Source organism: Streptopelia decaocto (assembly GCF_964273445.1).
Source record: "Streptopelia decaocto genome assembly, chromosome: 8".
NCBI lineage: Eukaryota > Metazoa > Chordata > Aves > Columbiformes > Columbidae > Streptopelia > Streptopelia decaocto.
The window spans coordinates 8,245,917-8,267,634 of record NC_138662.1 but is presented as its reverse complement, the minus strand read 5'-3'; the positions used below and the strand labels follow the sequence as shown (position 1 = coordinate 8,267,634).

Below are 21,718 nucleotides of genomic sequence, written 5' to 3'. Positions count from 1 at the left end.
AAAGCCTTGCCAACTGCCAACTCTATCCCTCATTCTGCCAAACAGGAAATTTTAAAAACTGAGTACTACATCTGCTCCTTCTCCAGACATAATAAACTGTTCACTGTCGACAGTTCATACCCCTCTTTAGCTTCAAAAAGCATTGAATTATTAATGAGTATTTTGGTAGAAAAAAAAGAGAAAAGTTTTTCTCATTTAATGATGTCTCACAGGGGAAGCATTATATAATGGTGAAAAATGTACCCTGGGGGAAAATATTTCCTTAATATCATCTTATCCTAAGTTCATTACCACAGTAAAAGGCCAACTCTACCGTCAAGCAATATCACATAAGCATCATTTTTGTCATTAGTGAAACATCCAGTTATCCAAAATCATTTTTAGATCATTAGAAAGATTGTTACTGACTTTTCAATAGTCATATACTTTATATTGGATGTGATAGCATACTTACTTTTCTGTCTGGCCAATTATATTTTGCAAATATTGTATCATATGTGTCCACAGCTCCATCAGTAATCAGCATTATTGCTTGGCTACAAATACTTCCTTGTCCTGTGTGATTGAACTGGAAAAGATGAAGATAAATAGGATCACACTGGATAAAAATGAATCTTGTCAAATTTCTATCATGCTTAGAAGTAGGTGAAAAAGTCTCAGGTCAAAAACATTTCATCACAGATATTATGATCTTACTGAATTGTAACTTCGGTTGTGTAACAGAATTGAAATTCGTTATATATCCCTATTTTATCAGCTTGAAAAATAAGAAATGTACACTTCACAAATTAAAAATATATTCCTTTGTTTTAGATAAATGAGATGTATTGATGCATTTACATAGGATTTTGCTTTGATTTAAACAAAATTTTAAAAGAACAATCTACACAAAAAGACAAATGATAATTTTACTGTGAAGTACAGAAGATACAATAAACTGGGGCATTACACACAACTCCTTATAGATTAGGTTAACATTTGATTACATGCTAATGAATGAACAATCTCATTTTTTTCTTTTCCTATATAATTTTCATATTCATTACCAACTTTGAGGTCAGACAAGGCCTCCTCCTACCACCTTTATCTTGGTACTGAAAAAGCCAATAATTACTTTGTCCCACCTCATCAGCCCACCTGTGCTGAATAGTGCCCAAAAAAGGGTGGTCCCATTTGAGAAGTCGTATTTAAAGGGGAATTACCTTGCAGGGACTCTGACTGCTTCTGGATTGAATAAAAGTTATTCGGAATATTCTAGTTTGTTTTGGGCTAGCAACTGCTCTGTCTCTAAGCTTTCTGCAGTCTAACCACAGAAAGAACTGCTGTTCATCGCAAAACTCTAAAAACTTTTTTTTCTAGAAAAAGTCCTTTACTTCTAAAAATGTTATCTTTGTAGATGCGTCTGCAGTAGGGAAAGGAAGTGGATGGTGGGTCCCAGCAGTGCTCTGTCCTCTCTTCTTCTGCCTTCACATTTCTATATCTGAGTAATCACATCCACCAATATCATTCCACAACCATTTACACTATTTACAGCTCTCATGCACATCACTTTCCTTTTGATCAAACCGGAATCTCAGCAACCAGTAATAGAGACATGTTAAAGGGAAACTAAGGTGGGTTTATGGAGTTATTAATAGCTATATTCTGGTCACTGCCTGTGTGAAAACTCTTCATTTGTGATACCTGCAAGGCAGTCCGTCCTTAAAATTCTTCAGTCATAACAGTTTTTCCAGTCTTAAACAGACCCAGAATTATTAAAGTGGGATTCCTTCACTAGTATGATGTTAGGTTGAATATTTTCTCATAAAGATGAAACTACTTTGTCAAGGGATATATTCTTCATAGGGATACCATATATTGAAAGAAACAAAGTATATTAGAAGGAAAATTAACAGAGGGAATGCTTTCATGTATTTATTTTAAAACATTGTTCTGTATGTATCTGCATTATTCTACATAGTTATCAGTTTGAATATTTTGAAGAATGAGATTAAATTCAAATGCTCTGATGAGTAATATCTACTCATATTTGTCTAGATCTTTAATTTTATTGAATAGCAAGAGTGATGAAAGTGTTTTCCATAATAATAACAATGACAAGGGCCTTATGATGAACTACAATTAACTCAGTGATTCATCAGTTAGCAGCAAAAATTTCAATGCATCCTGACATTTACAGCATTTGGCTGTGATTAACAGTCTTTGAAATGTCACAGAATTTTATTTAATTGGCTATGATTTTTTTTTTAAAGGTAATCACTTCAAAGACCGCATTTGTCACCAAAAGAGATAATTGCACTTGTCACATGACATAGTAGGTGCCTCACCACTGTCCCAGGCACTTGCGTATTCTTACAGTGTAAAATGAACACGTGTAAACTGATAATTGGAAAGAATTTGGAAGTGGATTTTTATATGTGCTTTTCAAAGACATCAGTAGCAACCATCTTCAAGTTTTAACAACCTTGGCAAATACTGGAAAGTAATTGCAAGACAAAATTAACCAAGTTTAATTAGTATAACCCCTGAACCATTCTAAAATCCAATCAGAATCTTAATAGACTATTTGTATAAAACAAAGCTTTCTCTTTTTTTTCTCCTCTGTTTTTATTTTTTTCCTTTACCACTTCTGTGTGTGTTTGTTGTTGTTTTGTGTGTGTGTGTTTTGTTTTTTTGGTGGTGGTGGGTTGTTTTGGGGTTTTGGTTGGTCAGTTTGGCTTTATTGCTGGGTTGTGAGGTTTTTTTGTGGGGCTAGGGGGGGTGTTTGTTTTGTGGGTTTTTTTTTTAATGCAGATGAGACATCCTTAGCTAACGTATAATTCACAAGAATAGATGGATGGCACATTAAGTTCACATACTATAGACAAAGTGGAAAATGGTTAGCTGTACTCTTTTAAGGAGAGAGATTAAGTAGCTTTTTTCTGGCCTAGGGTGCTTAACAGAAGCTCCCAGAGACTTTGCCAACAGGCCTGTATATAATGGAAAATATTTTTATGCTGCCAATTCAGTAGGTATATATGTATGAACACTTCAAGCTATTATTCTCCCTTTTATAGTATAAATACAACCAGTCATTACTCCACCTTGAATAGATCTGAACATACATGTAAGTGTGATCGATCATAACCTTATAAATCAAAAACTATAACTCGTCATAGGTTTCATTCAGTACATGGGATGTCAGTTCCCTTCATTCTCAAATCCATCACTTTATCTAATGAGATTTTTATACCACATTCATCATTATAACTTCAGTTGGCTCACAGATTTTAAAACAAAACAAAACAAAAAATCTCATCTTACAACTTCTTGATCACTGTTTGTAGTTTCTCTTTTTTTTTTCCAGTTTACACAGATTTAGGAGACCAGTATAGAACACTTCTTATATTGAGGCTGGTTGCTATTTACTGTTGTCTGTTTCCTAAGACTATATTTAGTGCCCATAATGGGATTGTTAATACAGAAAACAAGAAGGAGGTGGAAAAGGAAAAGGATCACAAGGAAGAAAAAAAAAAGAATATGCTTGTTGTATTTATGACCAAAATATTTATTTGCAGAACAACCCTGCTAAATGTGAGTGACAATGATAAAGTTTCGAAAAGCATCAGTTGGCACAGCTCAATCTTTACTTGATCTTCTGTTAATTCATGAGCTGGGACTAGTTTGTCTGTATTCTTAAAATCCAATCAGGGTCAGTTAGGATACATACTAATTCAAAGCTATGTGATTTTTAAGAGATAGGATCTATTAAGGCTAGATAAGCTGAAAAATAGATGACCCAGGAAAGAGAAACTAAACTGTCTTCACAACACGAAGAAAACTCAAATCAGAATGTGCCTCAATTGCCTCTGTATTAAAAGTAAAAATGTACTTGTTCAACAGATATTATTTTAATGTCATCACATTTCTTAACGAGTTCTAATTTATTATCCTAAAATTGACAGTAATTTCTAAATTGCAAGCAAGGTGTCTGCAGTGGAAATCTGAAAAGCATTAACTTACTTCATTGAGCATGTTGAAAGCTTCATTTAAAGCAATGTCCAGCATCCCAATTCCTTTTGCAAAAAGTTTGTCAAGGTGTTCCCTGAAATGCTGAAACACAAACAAGGAAGTTTTATTTGTCAATATATTGTTATGACATACACGCTGATATCAATGATCAAGGATTTCTGAGTTCTTCTTTAGACCTACTTCTTAAGCTTAAATGACGGATTTATAAACACTAATTCATAAACCAAAGTAATTCCTGATTTATCCTCTTTGAGTCTTGAAGTAACACTACACTAAGGATGTATTAGAACAATAATAATGCAAAGGTAACAGAAGATATGTTTTTGGCTCGTTATTAAATCAAACAATTTTATTTTGGTTGTTTTTTGTTTGTTTGTGGTTTTTTGTTTGGTTTGGTTTTGTTTAGTTTGCTATTTAGGGATATGCGTATCTTCTTTTCACTTCCTATAGCAATGTTTACATTATAACTATTGAGTTTCTAGGTTTTTGGGATCTGCTACTTATTAAAAATAATTCCTTCTGAAATTTAGCTTTGAGATTCTATTTTTTGTTGCAATATCTTCCTGAAAAGATGGCAGACCCTAATCATTAGGGCATTGTAGTTTAAATGTATTTTTTACAAGTAATAATAAATATAAGAATGAATACAAAATAAATGCATCAACCACTTGTTTTACTGTATGTAACTTGTCATTTCACAGTATCTCTGAAATTTAGGTCCAAGTTGATCAAAAGGCACATCAGCATATTCTTAACTTCAACTAAAGCATCCTGGAAATTGAGAGTGGCAACGGAAAGAGGGCAGATTCCCAGACAAGGGCTACTTCACCTGTCAGCAGCGCAACACAGTGTGTTTTCTGTACTGTTTTGCAAAACACAATAACTGACCAACAATCAGATTCAGAGATTACTGACTTTAATATTCAGGGTGACCTGAATATACATGGCCATCAGTTCCTATACAAAGAGATTTACTATAGCACAGGACTGTTATATTCACTAAAGCTATTCAGAAACTCAGAAAACACGTCCATTTTTCAAGAAATACATGAAGTTCATGTGAATTTAATAATGTTCACTGGAATTCTAAAATATATCACATTTATAAAATTCTCCCAGAAACATCTTAACAAAAACAGTTTTACATATAGCTAATATTTTTAAACAGAAAGTGTTGTTAATAGTTGAAAATATGGAAAGGATTTTCCTATTGTTTCATCAAAAACAATTTTGTAACTTCAAAGTTATAGGTTAACTAGATGTTTTAAAGCAGCAGCCCTATGCTGACAGCCTATCTCTCCCAGATACATGGAACAGGGTTAGTTTACCATTACCACAGATGCTTCCTCACTAACACAGGGGATTCACCCTGAAACAAAAGAGTTATCTGAAAACTGATAAAGCTCAAATTTTTGTTTTGGAAATAAGTTTCTAATCTTAACTTTTCATAAATCAGGTATGTTAAAATAAATACTTACTATGAATCGTATTTCTTTTTGGAAGATATTACTGCTTCATAATAAGAGCTATTTTGACATTAAAAACACACTAGCTTATAAAAAAATCTCTGAACAATTCAGAGACAAGTACCATGGAATTTTTATTACAATGCATATACATTATCAAGTATGAACATATAGCATAAACATATTACCCAAAATTACTAGTAAACAGTATAATGTCTAGTCTATAATTCATTTCACATGATCTGTCAGAACAAATTTTTGTTTTGCCATAGCACTATATATATATACACACAGATTCTGAAAAATACTCTGTTGAGATATGAAGAAATACAATAGTGACACTTTGATACAAAAACAGTAAAAATGTTAAAAATCTATTTCATGCACTATGAATTTTAACATATCAATATTTCTTGCCTACAGGCTTCAGAGTGAACAGATGCTACAAGGTGATTCTGCAAAAGGATTAAATAACTAAAATGCATGTGTGGTTTGGGTTTGGTCTTTCTTTGACTGGAGGGAGTTTATAGTGGGGGGTTTTTATTTGCTTTTTTTTTTTTTAAACCAACTCTATTATCTGTCTTCATTTTTTTTTGAAAATTCAGCACTCTGTATGTTGACTGGAAAAATCACACAACAACATGCAAATTTTCATTTCACTGTTTCCCTTCTAATCATACCAGATGCCCTGGATGTGTGGCATTAATTGGATCCATGCAAGAATAAATCACATTCCATTTTAGAGGCAGAACAAAGAATAGCTTCCTCAGATTGTTCACTCTACATCTAGCTGAGGCTGTTTATTATTAAACAACCAGAATGTACTGTTGTACTTTCAAAGAGGCTTTTTTTTTTCCCCTCTTAAAGAGTGCTACCTTAGTCTGACTTCAGAGGGCTCACTATTGACACAACTATTATCTCTCATGCTGTTGTTCTAAGGCAAATTTATTAGAAAAAAGTCCAAATCTGCAAACACTCATTTTTTCCTATTGCACATGTGCAGTCAGTACTGCTTGCCCTGCCAGTCACGCTACAGTGCCCCCTTTATTACTGGAAAAAGGCATTTTTACAAGCATTGTATACTTTTTGTATGAGAAAACCAAAGCTTCAAAAAAGTACACCTCTCAAAATTTCTGTATGGCCTGCCCACACGTGTCTCCAACTGCCACTCAATAATTTTATCCTTTACAAAAGCACTACAAAGCAGAAAAGTATATTTCAAGCCTACTAGTAATGAAAAAATGTCAGGGCAGGACATTAAGCACCAAAAAAAATCAAACAGCTCAATTCCACTTTCCATAACTTTGAGAAACCAGATGCCAGAAGCGGGAGTCCCCAACTCTTAATGATTCAAAAAAGTATCTTTTAATATTTTCATCTTAAACAGCTCTTTTTAGTAATAAACTGCACAAGAAATAATACCGGTTCTTTTCAGCTTTTCTTCACTGTCCTGTTAGAGCCCTTGTAGACTAATATCCAAATTTCCTAGAGTTTGAACCAGATATCTGTCCAACTCCATGCGCAGACATTCACATGCAACTGTATGCCTAATTTCCAGCTGCAATTACTGGCATGTGTAATATCTAATTGTGGACTCAAATACCTAATTGACATGCATAATCTTGGTAATTCTGAATGCAAATTAGGCACACAATTATGACAATCAGACTCTGCTGTCTGATTACAAAATTATAGGGCAAGAGCTCAACAGGAGAAGTTGTGTCTTATGACAGTGAGGAAGCATAGATGTCTTCAGCTGCGGAGGTATCGATGATCCATTTAGAAGTGACTGAAACACATGAGCTGAAGAGTAAGAGGATACAAATCCAGTTGTGCATGCCAGCCAGGAAAAGGTCTTTGATACATACACACAGGTTCAACCTAGAACATCAGCCATGTTACACTTGGTCTTGTACCCTTACATGCTTGCTGGTTTTGTCTGTTTATAAACACTATCCACTGACAAAAAGCAGAAAATCCCAATGATCCTAATATCTGAGAACAGACCACCTATGCAAATCAAAAAAGTTCTCTCTTTTTAAACTGTGTGAACTTTGTTAGGACCCTCTAAGTCAGAAACAAACCAACAAATCTATTTGATGGACCCAGAATCGGGAAATAGCTTCTTGTCCTAGGAATAGTTACAAACATGCCTATTTTGAAGAACAATGAGGTACACTGACACTGTTTATCCAAAGAGCAAAAATAATATTCACAAGCCCATCTCTGCTTAAAAATCAGGTGGCCCAATTTGACTTGGACTATTACAGAATTTAAATGAGGAGGAACATAGAGAGATTTTAATAGTCTTCATATTCTATGCTTCATGGAATGGTTAAAGAGAATATTAAAATCACACCATTGTTGCATATGACTGGTATAATTATACAAGAGGATAAATTTATAGCCATTTATCATGATTGAACTTGGAGTCTCTCTTATAAAAAGATTATTGAAAGCGTTTTTTTGTACACCCAGATGTATTCACCTTTTCTAGCCTCACAGCTCAATCAGCAGTTGTAGGGATTTTGGACCATATGTGGTTAGATAAATGCCTTAAATTTTCAGTCTTCAGCAATTAGGGTAATATTGTCTGGCAAAATATGACAGCAAGTCATATTTCAGTTACTTCTTTTTACAATTACCTTCTTTTTATTTATTAGGGTTTAATACTTAATAAACTTAAATAATTCTAGGTAAGTAATTTATTTCAACAAATCCATGTTTCAGAGATGACACATGATTTTGCAAAGATTCAGAGCACTTTTTCATGATTTGGAACACAGAAGAATGTAGTGAAGTAGAGCGGGCAATCTGAATGCAGGTGACAATCTGATGCTCCTTTCCTAATTTCCGGTCATTGCAGGCAATTTAAAATCTCTTTTGAGATGATGGCCAGAAAACTGTGGAAACTGAATTTTTCCTTCCTAGTAGAAGCTCCCAACTTTGTAGCCAAAATGACACACTGGTTTATCTAGTCCATAGTAAAGCTGAATAATAATTTATTGATTTGGAGGCAATTCTGAAGAAATTCTAGGATGTCTCATTTTATTGATCTCTTATCTCACAGGCTGTTCTAATGGCTTTTCCAGGTTGACTTTCTGCAGTTATAAAAGCTGACTGGTACCTATCATCACAACAAAATGACAAATTTTTACCTTCTTGAAGTGAACAGAACCTGATCACACTCCTAAAAAGTGAGAGAGACCCCTGTTTCTGCACTACAGTCAGGGAAAGTTTTTGGCCTCCATTACACTAATATGAGGACACTATAATCTTCATGGTTTTACCTTTTTTAAACAAGAAAAAAAAAGAGAAAAAAGTACAGCCCTCTTCATTCAAGATCTAGGGAACAAACACATCTGAAAGCAAGTAATGATACAATAAAGCAGAGAACTGAGTTCCAGTTCTCAAATGCCAGGTAAGTGCCATAACAACAATGCCATCTCAGACATATACAAAAAAGAACAAAGTTGTTGACTAACGTAAACGTTGAAGTCTGGCATTCATATTTTTGTGTAACTTTTTTGGCCAAGGCAAATGTGCAGAATTTCACTGATGGATTTTTCCATAACATCATGACAAAGTTCACTGCAACAGTTGCATGCTTGGCTCGAGTTTTAATTGGCACACAGTCTACAAGACTTCACAGGCTGTTTTAATGCATCTTAACATGACACCACCTAAAGCCTCACAGATAGAGATACATCACCCAATAAGTTCAGTTTGCTATGGCTTATAGGCAATCCTTTTTCAGGAAGACCTGAAAACTTGTTTGCCTTTATATCATATTTCTCTACCATTGACAAGATGGAAGTACACTGGCAGTGAGTTTACTGTTGTAAAATTCTGTCTAAATCAAGTCCTCGTCTCTTATCTCTTATCTTCCTACTTAACTAGATAAAGCAGCTTCTTAGCTTCTTTTTTCTCTTTTTTTTTTTTTTTATTTTTAATTTTAGGGCTTTTGAGTTAGCTATGTCCAACTTCCCATTTACACAAAGTTTTCAGCATCTTTATTACAATGAACAAAGTTTTTATTTCATTCTTATTAAGGCAATATGCTACACAGTAGCGTCAGTAACCTGTACAGATACATTTTAATACATTTTACTAGTGATTACCAAAAATAAGGTACCATTTATGATGAGTAGGTATAACCAGATTATATGGGGTTACAGCACCATGGATTTAAGCCTAAGCATACATGAATAAAGCACTTTCCACTGATTCCAAAGAGGAAAGTTACAGTTCACAACTCATATATGCAGCAGAATTTGTACAGTTACACTGCAAAATTCTGATATTTGCTATTAATTTTCTGATGAGGGTGAGCTTCCTACAGAAAATCATTGTTAATGTGTTCAACATTTCAAATTTCTCTGGCAGTTTTAGGGCAAAGTCTTTGCTACTTATAGTATATCATCAGCTTCTATGCATGGTGTAACTCCAAACATTCCTGAGAAATACTTGGCAAAGATTTATCAGATTTGTGAGGATGAACTACATCAGCATATAAATCAGTGGGAAAAAACAAACAAACAAACAAACAAACAAAAAAAAAAAGGAGGCATATGTCTGATGTGTGAGAGTGATGTTGACTGATGTGTCACAGGGAAGTTTACCCACATGTACTGCCAGCTGATAAATACGTGTTCACATCTGCAAAATGCATTTAAGCATCATTCTGTCTGAAGTCCATAGCCAGGACAATTACAGGTTATCTTCCTGGTGATGATTATCTAACCACTTGTGTTCCCTACCATGTTGTGTTGGTAGACTGGATTTTTTTCAGCAAAGCAACCTTGAAAACAATGCTGAAAAAATATCTCAAGATTCAATATACCCAGATTAAAAACAAATTCTTGGTAAGTAAATTAGTTGCCTGGGGCTGCAATAGAAAACTTCAGACCAAATTTCAGTGGTCTGGGGCTAGCTGAAAGCTTGGGGGTCTATAATGGCTAGCCAGTTAAAATGAAAATATATATTTCAGTGAGACTGTATATTTTTTGGTTTTTTAAAGGCTAAGAAATGCGATCAACCATCTTTTTTGGAGATCTGACAGAGATCGATAAATATACACCTAAGTCATTTGCTTAAATAAAATTCAATATGCAAAATTTATATTTACCAACCTCTTATTGGAAATTTCATTCATCTTCATTTCTGAATCAGTTTTCTGGTTATTTAATTTCTGGTAATTGCATACAAAAATAAAAGCTCATTGGAAGTTATACACTATATCTGTCTATTTTTGTCATTCTAATTTACACAGGGGTAAGTCTTCTTTAGTTTGGACTTCCAGTGCCTATCTGTGCATCTAGAAGATGATATATTTCATCTGGAAACATTTACAGAGAAATGTCTCCGACCCATATATAGTACATTAAAACAACATATAAAAGAGGAATGGATATTGTAATAATGTTACTTTAAATCTGGAGTTATATTAAATCAGATTGTCATCCGAATCCTTTGGGGTAGGTAAATTGTAACATGGAGTTTCTCAAAGATGAAAACCTCTTGGCCCAAGAAAAGTAGTATTAAAATAGGCAGTTCCACATGTTTGTAATTTGTGGAGAAAGTGCAGACGGTGACAGAATAGTGTCTGAACTATTTCCCACTCTTTTTTAAATTTGTGTATAGCAAATTGATACACTTCAAGGTAGCAGCTGTTTAATGCTAATGCCAAATTATAAATTAGTCTGGTAAAATTCAAATATATGTTACACATTTTATATTACTAAACCACATTTAGAATCACAGATTCATTTCAACCTCATTTATGCTACCCAATGTAATTATAGATTTAATCTTCATGATGAACGAAACTTGAACCAAGTTTTGCAAATCAGGGACAGCTTACAACATCCTGAGAATGTCTCCACATATCCAAACTGAACCTCCAACGCAGGTATGTGCCAACACAAAAATTTCATGACAAATGCTGGACTATGAAAAATTCTAAAAATAAGTGGATGCAACTTGATACCTGACATATCACCTGTAAATTAAAATTACTCTTAAAAAAATACCATATTCTCCTATTGTAAAATGAAAGCAGAAACACTATATGTTGGAAGAAGTCTCGTACTGGGATGCCTACTTTGTATCTTAGTAAAACTGCTGGCACATAAATTAACACCAGTCACATCACTCTTATTTTGGCCTTTCAGTACTTAAAAGGGTCCTATGAGAAAGATGGCAGGGCCTGTTAGGGTAAGGCAAGGGGCAATGGTTTTAAACTAAAAGAGGGGAGATTCAGGCTAGACATGAGGAAGACATTTTTTACAAGGAGAGTGGTAAAATACTTGCCCAGAGAGGTGGTGGATGCTCCATCCCTGGAGACATCCCAGCCCAGGCTGGATGGGGCTCTGAGCAACCTGAGCTGGTTGAAGATGTCCCTGCTCATGGCAGGGGTTGGACTGGATCAGCTTTGAAGGTCCAAACTGTTCTATGATTCTATGATATCTGAAGTTTTCTTTTATAAAAACATAGGCCAAACTTGATTCAATAATGTTTCTCAAAAGGAGTGTTCTGAAGTTTCATCAGACAACTTCACTGTGCAGTTAGATGCTCATTGCTTTGAAAGTTACACTTAACATAAGCTTTTACAGAAACAACAATTTTGCTGGGGAAAAAAAAAAAACAAAACAACCACCAACCAAACTTGATCAAGACCCGTAGAAATTAGTTCTTCCTTGTAGGCTATTGCTAGCGGTAGAAAGTAAAATGAAGATTTACAATTCAAGACTGCATTACTGTTCTTGAAGCTGGCAGGGAACAGGTTTAGATGCTTAGAATCATCATTCAACGTATCCTGACTCTTTCTTAAAGAAAAGCAGGTTACTTGATCAACATGTTGGAGATTCAGAGCTGAAAACCTGTTTACTCCAATCTTCATTCCCTTCCCATAACAAAAATACATTAATATGTTTAATGTTTAAATGCTTAATTATATTAAAATTATTTGATGTCCTTTAAAAATCTACTGTAATGCACCAGACATACTTATTAGTGCTTAAATCAAAGAAGGAATGATCTTCATCAAATCACGCCCAGAAGTATGATGAGGCTTCTGAAACAAAGAAGCAAACATTCCTGCCTTCACTATGCCAACTGTCATGAAATCTGTACCAGTCTTCAAAACATGCATTTGAATAAGTTGAAAGTTGCAAAGGTAGAAGTACTTATGCCATTTTTTCTTTTATTTTAAACTCCTCTTTTTTTTTAACAAAACAATGCCAGACCTAGAACGTTCAGCTAACTTGGGCTCCAATTTCATATAAATTAATAAACCTATCTTGCCACCCCTTACTAAAATGGCTGTGAGAAAAGAGATCTAAGATATCAACTACAGGAACAGGGAAGTAATAACATAAAATGCAACCAGAATACAGACCGAACATTATAGAGGAAATAAATACAGCTTCATCAATAAAATGGGGTTGTCATTCAAAGAAAAATGCAACTTCCTTGCTCTGTATTCACTTTGTACAGATTTAGTCTAGTGTCAGGCCCACATCCCACCTGAAAGAGAGAAAAAAGGAGTGGGGAGGGGTGGTATAGCAAAATGTGGGCTTTATATCATCTTTCCTGACACTTGGAACAGAAAATCAAGCCACATTACTCAAGGGGGAATGTCACCATAGAGTGGATAAGAGGGTTAACAATGCTTTAAATGCTTTTTCATACTTTAATGAGTGCATTTTTTTTCTTCTAGGTAAGTAGTTCCCACACTGTCGTCCAGAAAATAACAGTAAGTGGTCTAGAGCCAACATGTGGAATTAACACTGTGTTTACAATACTGTTTCCCTCCCCACCCACCCAGGAAAAGCCCACAAGAGTCACACTGTTTCATTGAGAAAATCTGTAAACCAGACAGCCTTTTTTTTTTTTTTTTTAACCCCCAAGACTAATTGGATTTTATGAAAGTCTGGTTCTTTGGAAGCCTGTTGCATTCCCTGTGCATTATGGAGAATTCCTGCAACCAATCCCTGAATGTCAAAAAAGCATGTTCATTTGCTACCCGGAATCCCATCGAATACTCCTCACCAACACCATTAAGAACACAAATTTCCCAGGCTGCTATAAGCCCTAAGGCTCAAGTAGTTTCCTGTATCCTACCAAATAAAACTCCTTATGCTCCATTCCCTGAAGATGCTCCCAGGTTTCATCTTACCTAGCCAGGCTGTGCATGGGAACAGAATGGGCCCTGGCTGCAGCACAACTGCCCGCGGCAGAAGACTTCTGCAGGCAGCAGATAAACTGGTTTACTTAGGCCTGAGCCTTTGCCAGCCAGGCTTGTGCAGGAGGGGGATGAGCCGGGCAGTGTCTTGTCCTGGCAGCAGGGAACCCTCTCAGCAGAAGCAAACACCACACTCTGCTCACCCCAGTAGCAGACCTGATCCCTCCCCAAGTCCAGCCCTGGTCCATCTGCCCCAAGTCAGTAAAATTTAACCCTATTTATTCTGCTGAGAAGCTGGTTTGCCCTTTAGCCCACTGAAAATAAGTGCAAGTGATAAATACAGCCTAATCTTCTTTTCTATTTCTTTGTTTTGTTAATGTTCAGAGATGAAAGAAAACTTGATTCAACAACAGACGTTCAGCATGCGTAAGTGATATCCTCTGAGCAGAAAGATTCTATTTGAAAACATCTGAGCCTTCTATTAAGACAGCAAAGTAGTTCTTCAATAAATACTTTCAAGACAAATGTAGACTGGAGTACTGATCCTATGAAAGCAATTTTTATTTGGAGTTATTGAAACAGCTGCTTTCCTCATGAGATAAAAAGCTCCAGACAAACATCTCAAAGTAATTTCTTATCTCTGCTTTTAAGTACTGTGTTTATTTGCTACATATGATGTCAGATGAACCCAGCAAGATGCAGTTAGCAAGAACTGGGGTGTGTGTCTGTGTATGCTGGGGAGAGATTAATTTTTTTTTTAAGGATCATTTACTGTGAGTTTTTTATGTTGGCACTCGTATTAGGGGCTATATTTATATGTGTGTGTATATATATAGATATATCTATTTAAAAAAAAAAAAAATATATATATATATACTGCTAAAATGGTTGAAGTTAAGGTTTACTCAGCATAAATACCTTAGTATAATAAAATGGGTTCTATGCACACTTCCAGTAACAAGTGCTGCATTAAGAAATACCTGTCCTTAGTAAGGTGAGGTGCATACATAGCAATATAAAAGAGAACAGTTAAAAATTCAGTCCCTACAATCATCAGCAAGATACATCTCTTCTTTCCAAATACAGGAAAAGTATAGCAATATGAAATACTATCACAGCAATTTCTAATTGTTTCTGTTCAAAGTTTGCTAGTTAAAGAAAAAAAATCCCAAAATATTTTTTAAATGCTTGCATTTATTTTGGTGCTAATAGGGCTTATATTGATAGTAACAGATGTGGTCATCCCTGTTCCCATTCAATTGAGAATATTTGGCGTTAAAAGACAAAATATAAATTTCTTGAAGCAATATATAGTTACATCTTCAGACCTATGCTGGGGTCCCAAAAACCAGGTATGTGTATAAACATATAAACTGAATCAATAGCATATATTTAAAAACACTGCCTGTCAACTGCCTGCTCTACATTGCCAATACAAAAACTTACAATTATATGTTGATAATAGCTGTTTGAAAAAACACAATAGTGTTTGTCATAATATTTTTCTTGTTTCTATTGGATCAATTAATAAACAAAAGAAAGGCTATTATTACCACTGAACATGCAAAAGACTATTTACTTAGTAAGACCAGTTGAGGAAATGTGATTTCATCTACTTTCATCTGATATTAACAACAGACACTTGACATTTACTCCAAAAAACACTGAGAGAAACCTGGTATGTCCGTCAGACTCACTGAAATGATACTAACAGCCCAAGTGACTGAATTCTTACAATGAGTTCCAAAAGACAACTAAATACTCCAACAGCTCTTGACCAGTTTTGGAATGCAAATAGTAACAACACTGTAAGACATCTTTTTTCTATAGACATAGCTGAAGGAGTTAATTCAAGAGGAACTTTTTCAGGAAATTAAGTGAGTTTTTGATGAGGCACCCAGTTAATTTTCCTGTGCTGGTATATTCTAACCACACAGTATCAGGCCTTACAACAATAGCAGACAATTCAGAAAGCTGTTTGTAACTGTGAATGCAGAAGCATAATAATTAAATTACTTATTTAGGATTAAGTGGTTGTCCATCTTGACAGTTTTTATACTCTGATTTATACTTGGGACAGCGGCACTTTTGGGCCTTCCAGTGTTTAAGCAAATAAATTATTAACTTCATTACACAAACTAGAAAAATACTAATAACATATAAATTCACAGAAACTAAGAAACAAAGATTGACAAAGTCACAGTATATAAAAATACATGGAAATATTACATGCTAGCTATGCCAAGTCTATTCTCTAGTTCTGGGCTTTGAAGGAAAGAACAGCAACTAACTCACCAATATGAACAACTATAAAAAAGGTCATATTTAGTTATTGTCTGAAATCTTGACCTTATTATTCAACTGATAGGCAAAATAAAGCACAAAATTATTCCAAAATTAAAAAAAAAAAAAAAAAAAGCTAACCAACAATTATATTGAAGCTTACTCTGGAGAAAAAACTATTAAATTGTACTTAACTATTTTGAATAATAGAGCACTGTTCATAAAATCTGAGCATCATCTGGGTGGTCTAAAAACTTTTTGATCAATTACATTAAAATGAAACTGACATTAAGTACCATATGGGTGTATGGTAATCTGCATTTAGATCAGCTGCAGAGTGATGGAAACGTTAACAGTAGGATTAATTCCAGACAGTACATCTGGGCAATACACTTGAATCTTTAGTCTTAAGTCTAGAACTTGCACAGCTTTCGTATGGCTCATTAGATGCACCCATAATTAAGTGCTCTTTTAGAAAACTGCATCACAGTTCACAAACAAGGGCCTGCAACACTAAATGATTAGACACAATTCACGTCATTCCACATAATAAACAAAAGATATTTAGATAAGCTAAAAATCAACAGTAGAGAACATCAAGTACATTAAGAAATCAGCCCATGAAGATTAATTCCTTTAGAATTTAGGTATGTATGGAGGTAAAATGCAAAGAACTCATGTGAATAATACAATGCAGTAAAGTTCAGCATAATGAGATTAAATTTATTTTGTCTTGGTATACAGAAAAAAACCTAACACAGGCACACTTACAAGTGTACTTTCAGAGCTTCTTCAGGAAAAATTAACTACTGCACTGAATTTTAAACAGAAATCAGTGCTGAGATGAAATTTGTCTGATTTGCCTTTAGTAAAAAAAAAAAAAAAAAAGAGAGAGAAGTATTGAAAGAAAGATGCAAAGCTGCTGCTGTCTCCAGCCATAAGCAAGACTCAGCGTAGGCATAAAAGTCACTTTGAGAAGAGAGGAAGCTGTAGCAGGAAAGGAGTTCTATAATAACACAAATGGCTTATTTTAACAGGCCTTTCCCTCTACAAGAAGCGCAGGACTTTCCAAATGTCTTATTTCGTAATTTTACGTGGCACAATCTTACCTTGCCCTTCTAAGACTTGCGATGGAGTAATGCTCACACAGAGCAACTGCATTTAGATAGGAGATAATAAACTAAACTTCAAGCTCCAAATTCATACTGCATTCTCCCTTCAAATAAAACTTTTGCTGAATTCACTTTTTTTTTTTTTTTTTTTCCCAGAAAATTGCCAGCAGGATGAAATTAATTTGAACACTTTCACAGAACTTTCTTGAAGGCATGCATTATTATTTTGACACACCTGTTTGGAATGCTAATTTTTTAATTCACATAGTATTATATCTGTTTGCATTTGGTTTGAGATTTTTTTTCAATTTTAGTGTTAGTTTGATGGAAGAATACAATCTTTCCCTTGCTAATTTTGGTAGCAGAATGGTAGTTCAATTTTAAGCAACTGAAGCATTTTACTTAAAATAATTACTATAATTTATTAATGGTATATTTTCTCATTAAGTTTATTCAATCAAATTCACTTGGAGGTTATTTCTTTTTCTTCCTACTGAGTCACATAAGACTCCTTTGAAATGGCATAAGGAGAATAATTAATAAATTCTAATAATGGAATGCATTGTACTAGGAAAAGATCATTATGGCACATTTTTATGCACTGCATCCTATCTCTCTGCTATTCTGTTCCTTTCATTCCTTACCTCTTTGTTGGCTCTGTCTGCTTGAACTAATGTTCCATTCAAACATGGCTCTACATAGTGAAGTTCTTCATTATACTATAGAGAGAAATAAAAAGTATGATGAAAATTTAATTAAAAGCTTTGAGAGACACAATTTAATTTAATGATTTAGAATAACAGTGAAACATGCACATAAAACAAGAACAAAAGGATTCGGTTCATTTTTTAAAACTGTCTGTTGTATTTTTTCTTTTTTACATGTTTCTTAATGTTTCAGAGGCTTATACTTTCAAAAAGAAGCATTTAATTGAATGGATGCCAACACTCACGTGGAGTTAATGGGTACTCTAGACACTAGCTGGCATAAATATCCTTCAGGTTTAAATCTGGATAGTATTAAGAGGTCATGTTTGATTCATCACAGTCACAACTTCCAATTCTTTGCTACATATAAAAAAGTCCTGACAAATATTTGAGGCATTGGGTAACATTTTGGAAGGTTAATTGTGGAACAGCTACACCAAGAAGCCTGTAAGCTTGAATCAATCCTGGACATGACTGACAATAGTCAGAATGTCAGTCAACCCGAATAGCTTATTATACACTGAATCATGAAGCTGTGACAGATCTTAAAGGAATCATATGCTTATCTTGCAAGGTCTAAGTAAGTGGATAGCCCAGTCCTATTTTCAGAAGCATCTTAAGCAATGAAAGAAAGTCTCAATTGCAGTCAGTAGTAGATCTTGCAGTCATGGATGCTTAAGTCTTGTAAACCTTTCAACACAGGTCAAATCAACACACAATTACCTTGAGAAAGTCTACACTTCCGGTAGAGACACAATTTTAACTTAATTCCTCCTCTCATTAATACAATATACTCTAGAAGTTATCTCAGATCAAACTATAAGGCCTTTGCATTTAGGTTCTAATCAGTTTCGCACTTTCATAGGCATTAAATGTATCAGAACAACAAAACAACAAGATACAACACATTAAGTAAAATATAATCCAGAAAAACATTTCATTAGATTAATGTACGCACCTACTCCCTTCATCCTGTGCCTCAGTGGGAATGCAAAAAGCCTTACAATGACTCATTACAGAACACTGCTTGGACAAGGTTCTCTGTCACTGCCAATTTTCACCCGCTGTGTCTGTCTGTAGCTTTGATTTTTTTCTACTCTCTTCAAATTAACATCACTCCTTTCTCTACACATATGTCTACCCATACCCTGCAACCTGTTCCACTTTGGACACTTGTCATCATTCATTTTAACAGTGCACTGGTCACCACACTCATTAATTACATCATTACCGTTTGCATAGGGAAGAGTGTTTAATTTTAACGGCATCAAGTTATTCTTGAGGCATTGTGTTAGACTCAGCCCTCAGCTATAAGGAAATATAAACCTGCAGCAACTCCACTTACTATTGCTGGTTGTATAGACTGTTTACATCAGCAACAACATAGTAATTGGTTGGTTGTATAAAAACAAACATAAAATTTCCACGATTTCTGCAGCAGATTTACACGCTTCCCTAATTATTTCATTTCCAACAATGTTATTCCAATATATGAGAGCCTGTGGACATGTTTACTGCTCCAAAAGTATTACAAAAAACAAGGCAAAGATTTCTGGAATGCTTAAGAGTCGCTGGAAATCTCTTGTGTGCATCTCTGTGTCATAACCATCTATTGATCTGATAAATGATGTACTTTCCCCTGTAGTTTCCTTCTTCAAACTGCTTTCCAACCTTTCTTCTGACAGTCACTGCAAAATAATAATGTCAAATCTACACAACTTCTCTTATTATAGGCCAAAGTCAAGACCACGTTCCATTTTACTGTAAAAAAATTTTGAAAATCTGTAACAGGCAGCAACACACCAGCCCTTATTCTCAAGATTTTTTCTACCTTCACAGTTTTTTTCAGTATGTTCTTTAATCAATACACTTTCCAGTCAGGCATGTTCTTTGCTTTATATCTGTAGTTGTCATTGGAAACTATATTAACATACGTACTTTTCTTTATGTGATACCAAGCACAGTGTCTGTAATTAGCAAATGTGCAATAAAATACTAAAGTCTACCTGTGTCCCAGTCATGGTCTCAGTTTCAAACATCTGTTTGTAAGCAGACTCAGAATTCCCTAATGCTATAGTAGTATCACTTTTCTTCTTTCCAGGCTTATCACCGCCACCAAATAGATGAAACAACCTCCTAGTCTATCAGACCTTGCATATAAGTAGCATAATTTTGGTCCATTCGATTTCTATAAGATTTATTTTAACTACTCTTCTGAGTAATTCTCTTTACAGGCTGTTCCCACAGACATGATCATTCATCACAGAACCTGATCATTCAGGTAGGCTGAAGAAGTTTATCCATAATCTATTCTGTATGAACTACAAGGACTCCAAAGAAGAGACTACACAGAAACAAGTTATAATGGAAAATTCTACATGTTAAAAACAGGTAACTATACTGCTGTGCTTTGAATTAACAAATACATTTATTCTAATGGATTTTGTTAAAATGGTGTGACTAAAGCACTAAAAGTAATTTAAAATTCTTGGCTCAGTTAATATTTTGTTAATTTAATCTAGAGTTTACATTTTTATAAAAGCATTTTAAAAATTTCAGCATTCGGCAAAATTAGTACTCATTTTATGATAATAGTTAATTTAATGCATGACTTAGAATTATACTTCAAAGTGAACTGGAAAAATATGCCTTTTGTCATGTTGTTGCAGGCACCTCTATTCATGCATCAGCGAACTGACCTTAAATTTTAACACAGGCAGCACGAAATAGCTCTTGTATTTCAACAATTTTTTTCAATTCAATCATCTAGTCCATCAATTTCGAATAGATTTTTCAGTGATCTACCCATGAAAGCTAAAAGTATTTTTTTTAATTATCCTTCTATGTTTAGTCTCTGGAAATACCTGCACTGAATTCTGCTTACTGCCATATACACACATAAAGTTAGAAGTATGTTTCATGAAAAATCAAATGGATACAAAACAACCCAGTTTTTAACTGTTAGTATGTAGTGACCTAGTGCAATTAATGAGAATGCTAAATGCCTTTTTATGTGTGGAATACTGGAACATATATTAATAACAACTACCTGAAATGCAAAGTTTTTAAAACTTTTTGTACAGTGAAATATTGTAAAGGGAGAATAAAAAACTACCAGAGTTGATGACCACAAATTTTGCACAAATGCTTTTCAGACTTCACTTTTTTGTCTGCTAAGTTCTGTTTCCTCTTCTTTCACTGACATAAGATACTGGTTTTCTCAATGCTCAATTCCTTTCCATCCTAGACCCCCCACTGTCACCACAGAGCCCTGTCTTACGCCAGTCCAGTTTATGAACCTGTTGGAGACACTCCAGAGGAGAGTCATGAAGATGATCAGAGGGCTGAACCACCTCTCCTATGAAGACTGAGAGTTGGGGTTGTTCAGCCTGGAGAAGGCCCCAGGGAGACCTTATTGCAGCCCTTCCGTACCTAAAGGGGACCCTCAAGAAATCCAGAGAGGGAGTTTTCACAAGGGCATGTAGTGCTGGAACAAAGCATACTGGCTTTAAGCTGAAAGAGGGTAGCCTTTGATTAGATCTAAAGAAATGCTTCACTGTGAGGCTGGTGAGAGTGGAACAAGCTGCCCAGAGAAGCTGTAGATGTCCCATCCCTGGAAGCATTCAAGGCCAGCAAAGAACGGCAGTAAGAAAAACCACTAAGCACAGAGCTGCTGACAGAAACCTATGGAGGACATTGACCTCCTGCAGCATGAGGAACAGGGAGGGACCCAAACCAGCAGTGAAGGTCAGGGCTGCTGAGACCAGGGTGTGGGCAGGGAGGGCCTGGGCAGAAGTTGAGCCTAGGCAAGGGGAAGGAAAGGCTCAATTGGGTGTTTCTTTCCTTTTCTCTCAATACCCAAATCAGTGATCAGAAGTTTGTGTTAACCGGCAATAAATTACTCCATGCTGGTTGATAAACAGCTAAGTTAGTTTTTGATTAAATTTTAAATTG

General features: G+C 34.9%; 1 protein-coding gene across 1 annotated transcript in view; it reads right to left on the bottom strand.

The window, feature by feature from the left end:
• The window catches only part of CACNA2D3 (calcium voltage-gated channel auxiliary subunit alpha2delta 3), a gene marked incomplete at its 5' end in the record, with an annotated part of 433,227 nt that overhangs the window by 209,456 nt on the left and 202,053 nt on the right, over positions 1 to 21,718 (bottom strand). Inside the window, 3 exons of the mRNA XM_082060048.1 lie at positions 455 to 568; positions 4,003 to 4,092; positions 17,702 to 17,776. Of these exons, the coding sequence (XP_081916174.1) occupies positions 455 to 568; positions 4,003 to 4,092; positions 17,702 to 17,776 (279 nt within the window). The remainder of the gene's footprint in view (positions 1 to 454; positions 569 to 4,002; positions 4,093 to 17,701; positions 17,777 to 21,718) is intronic.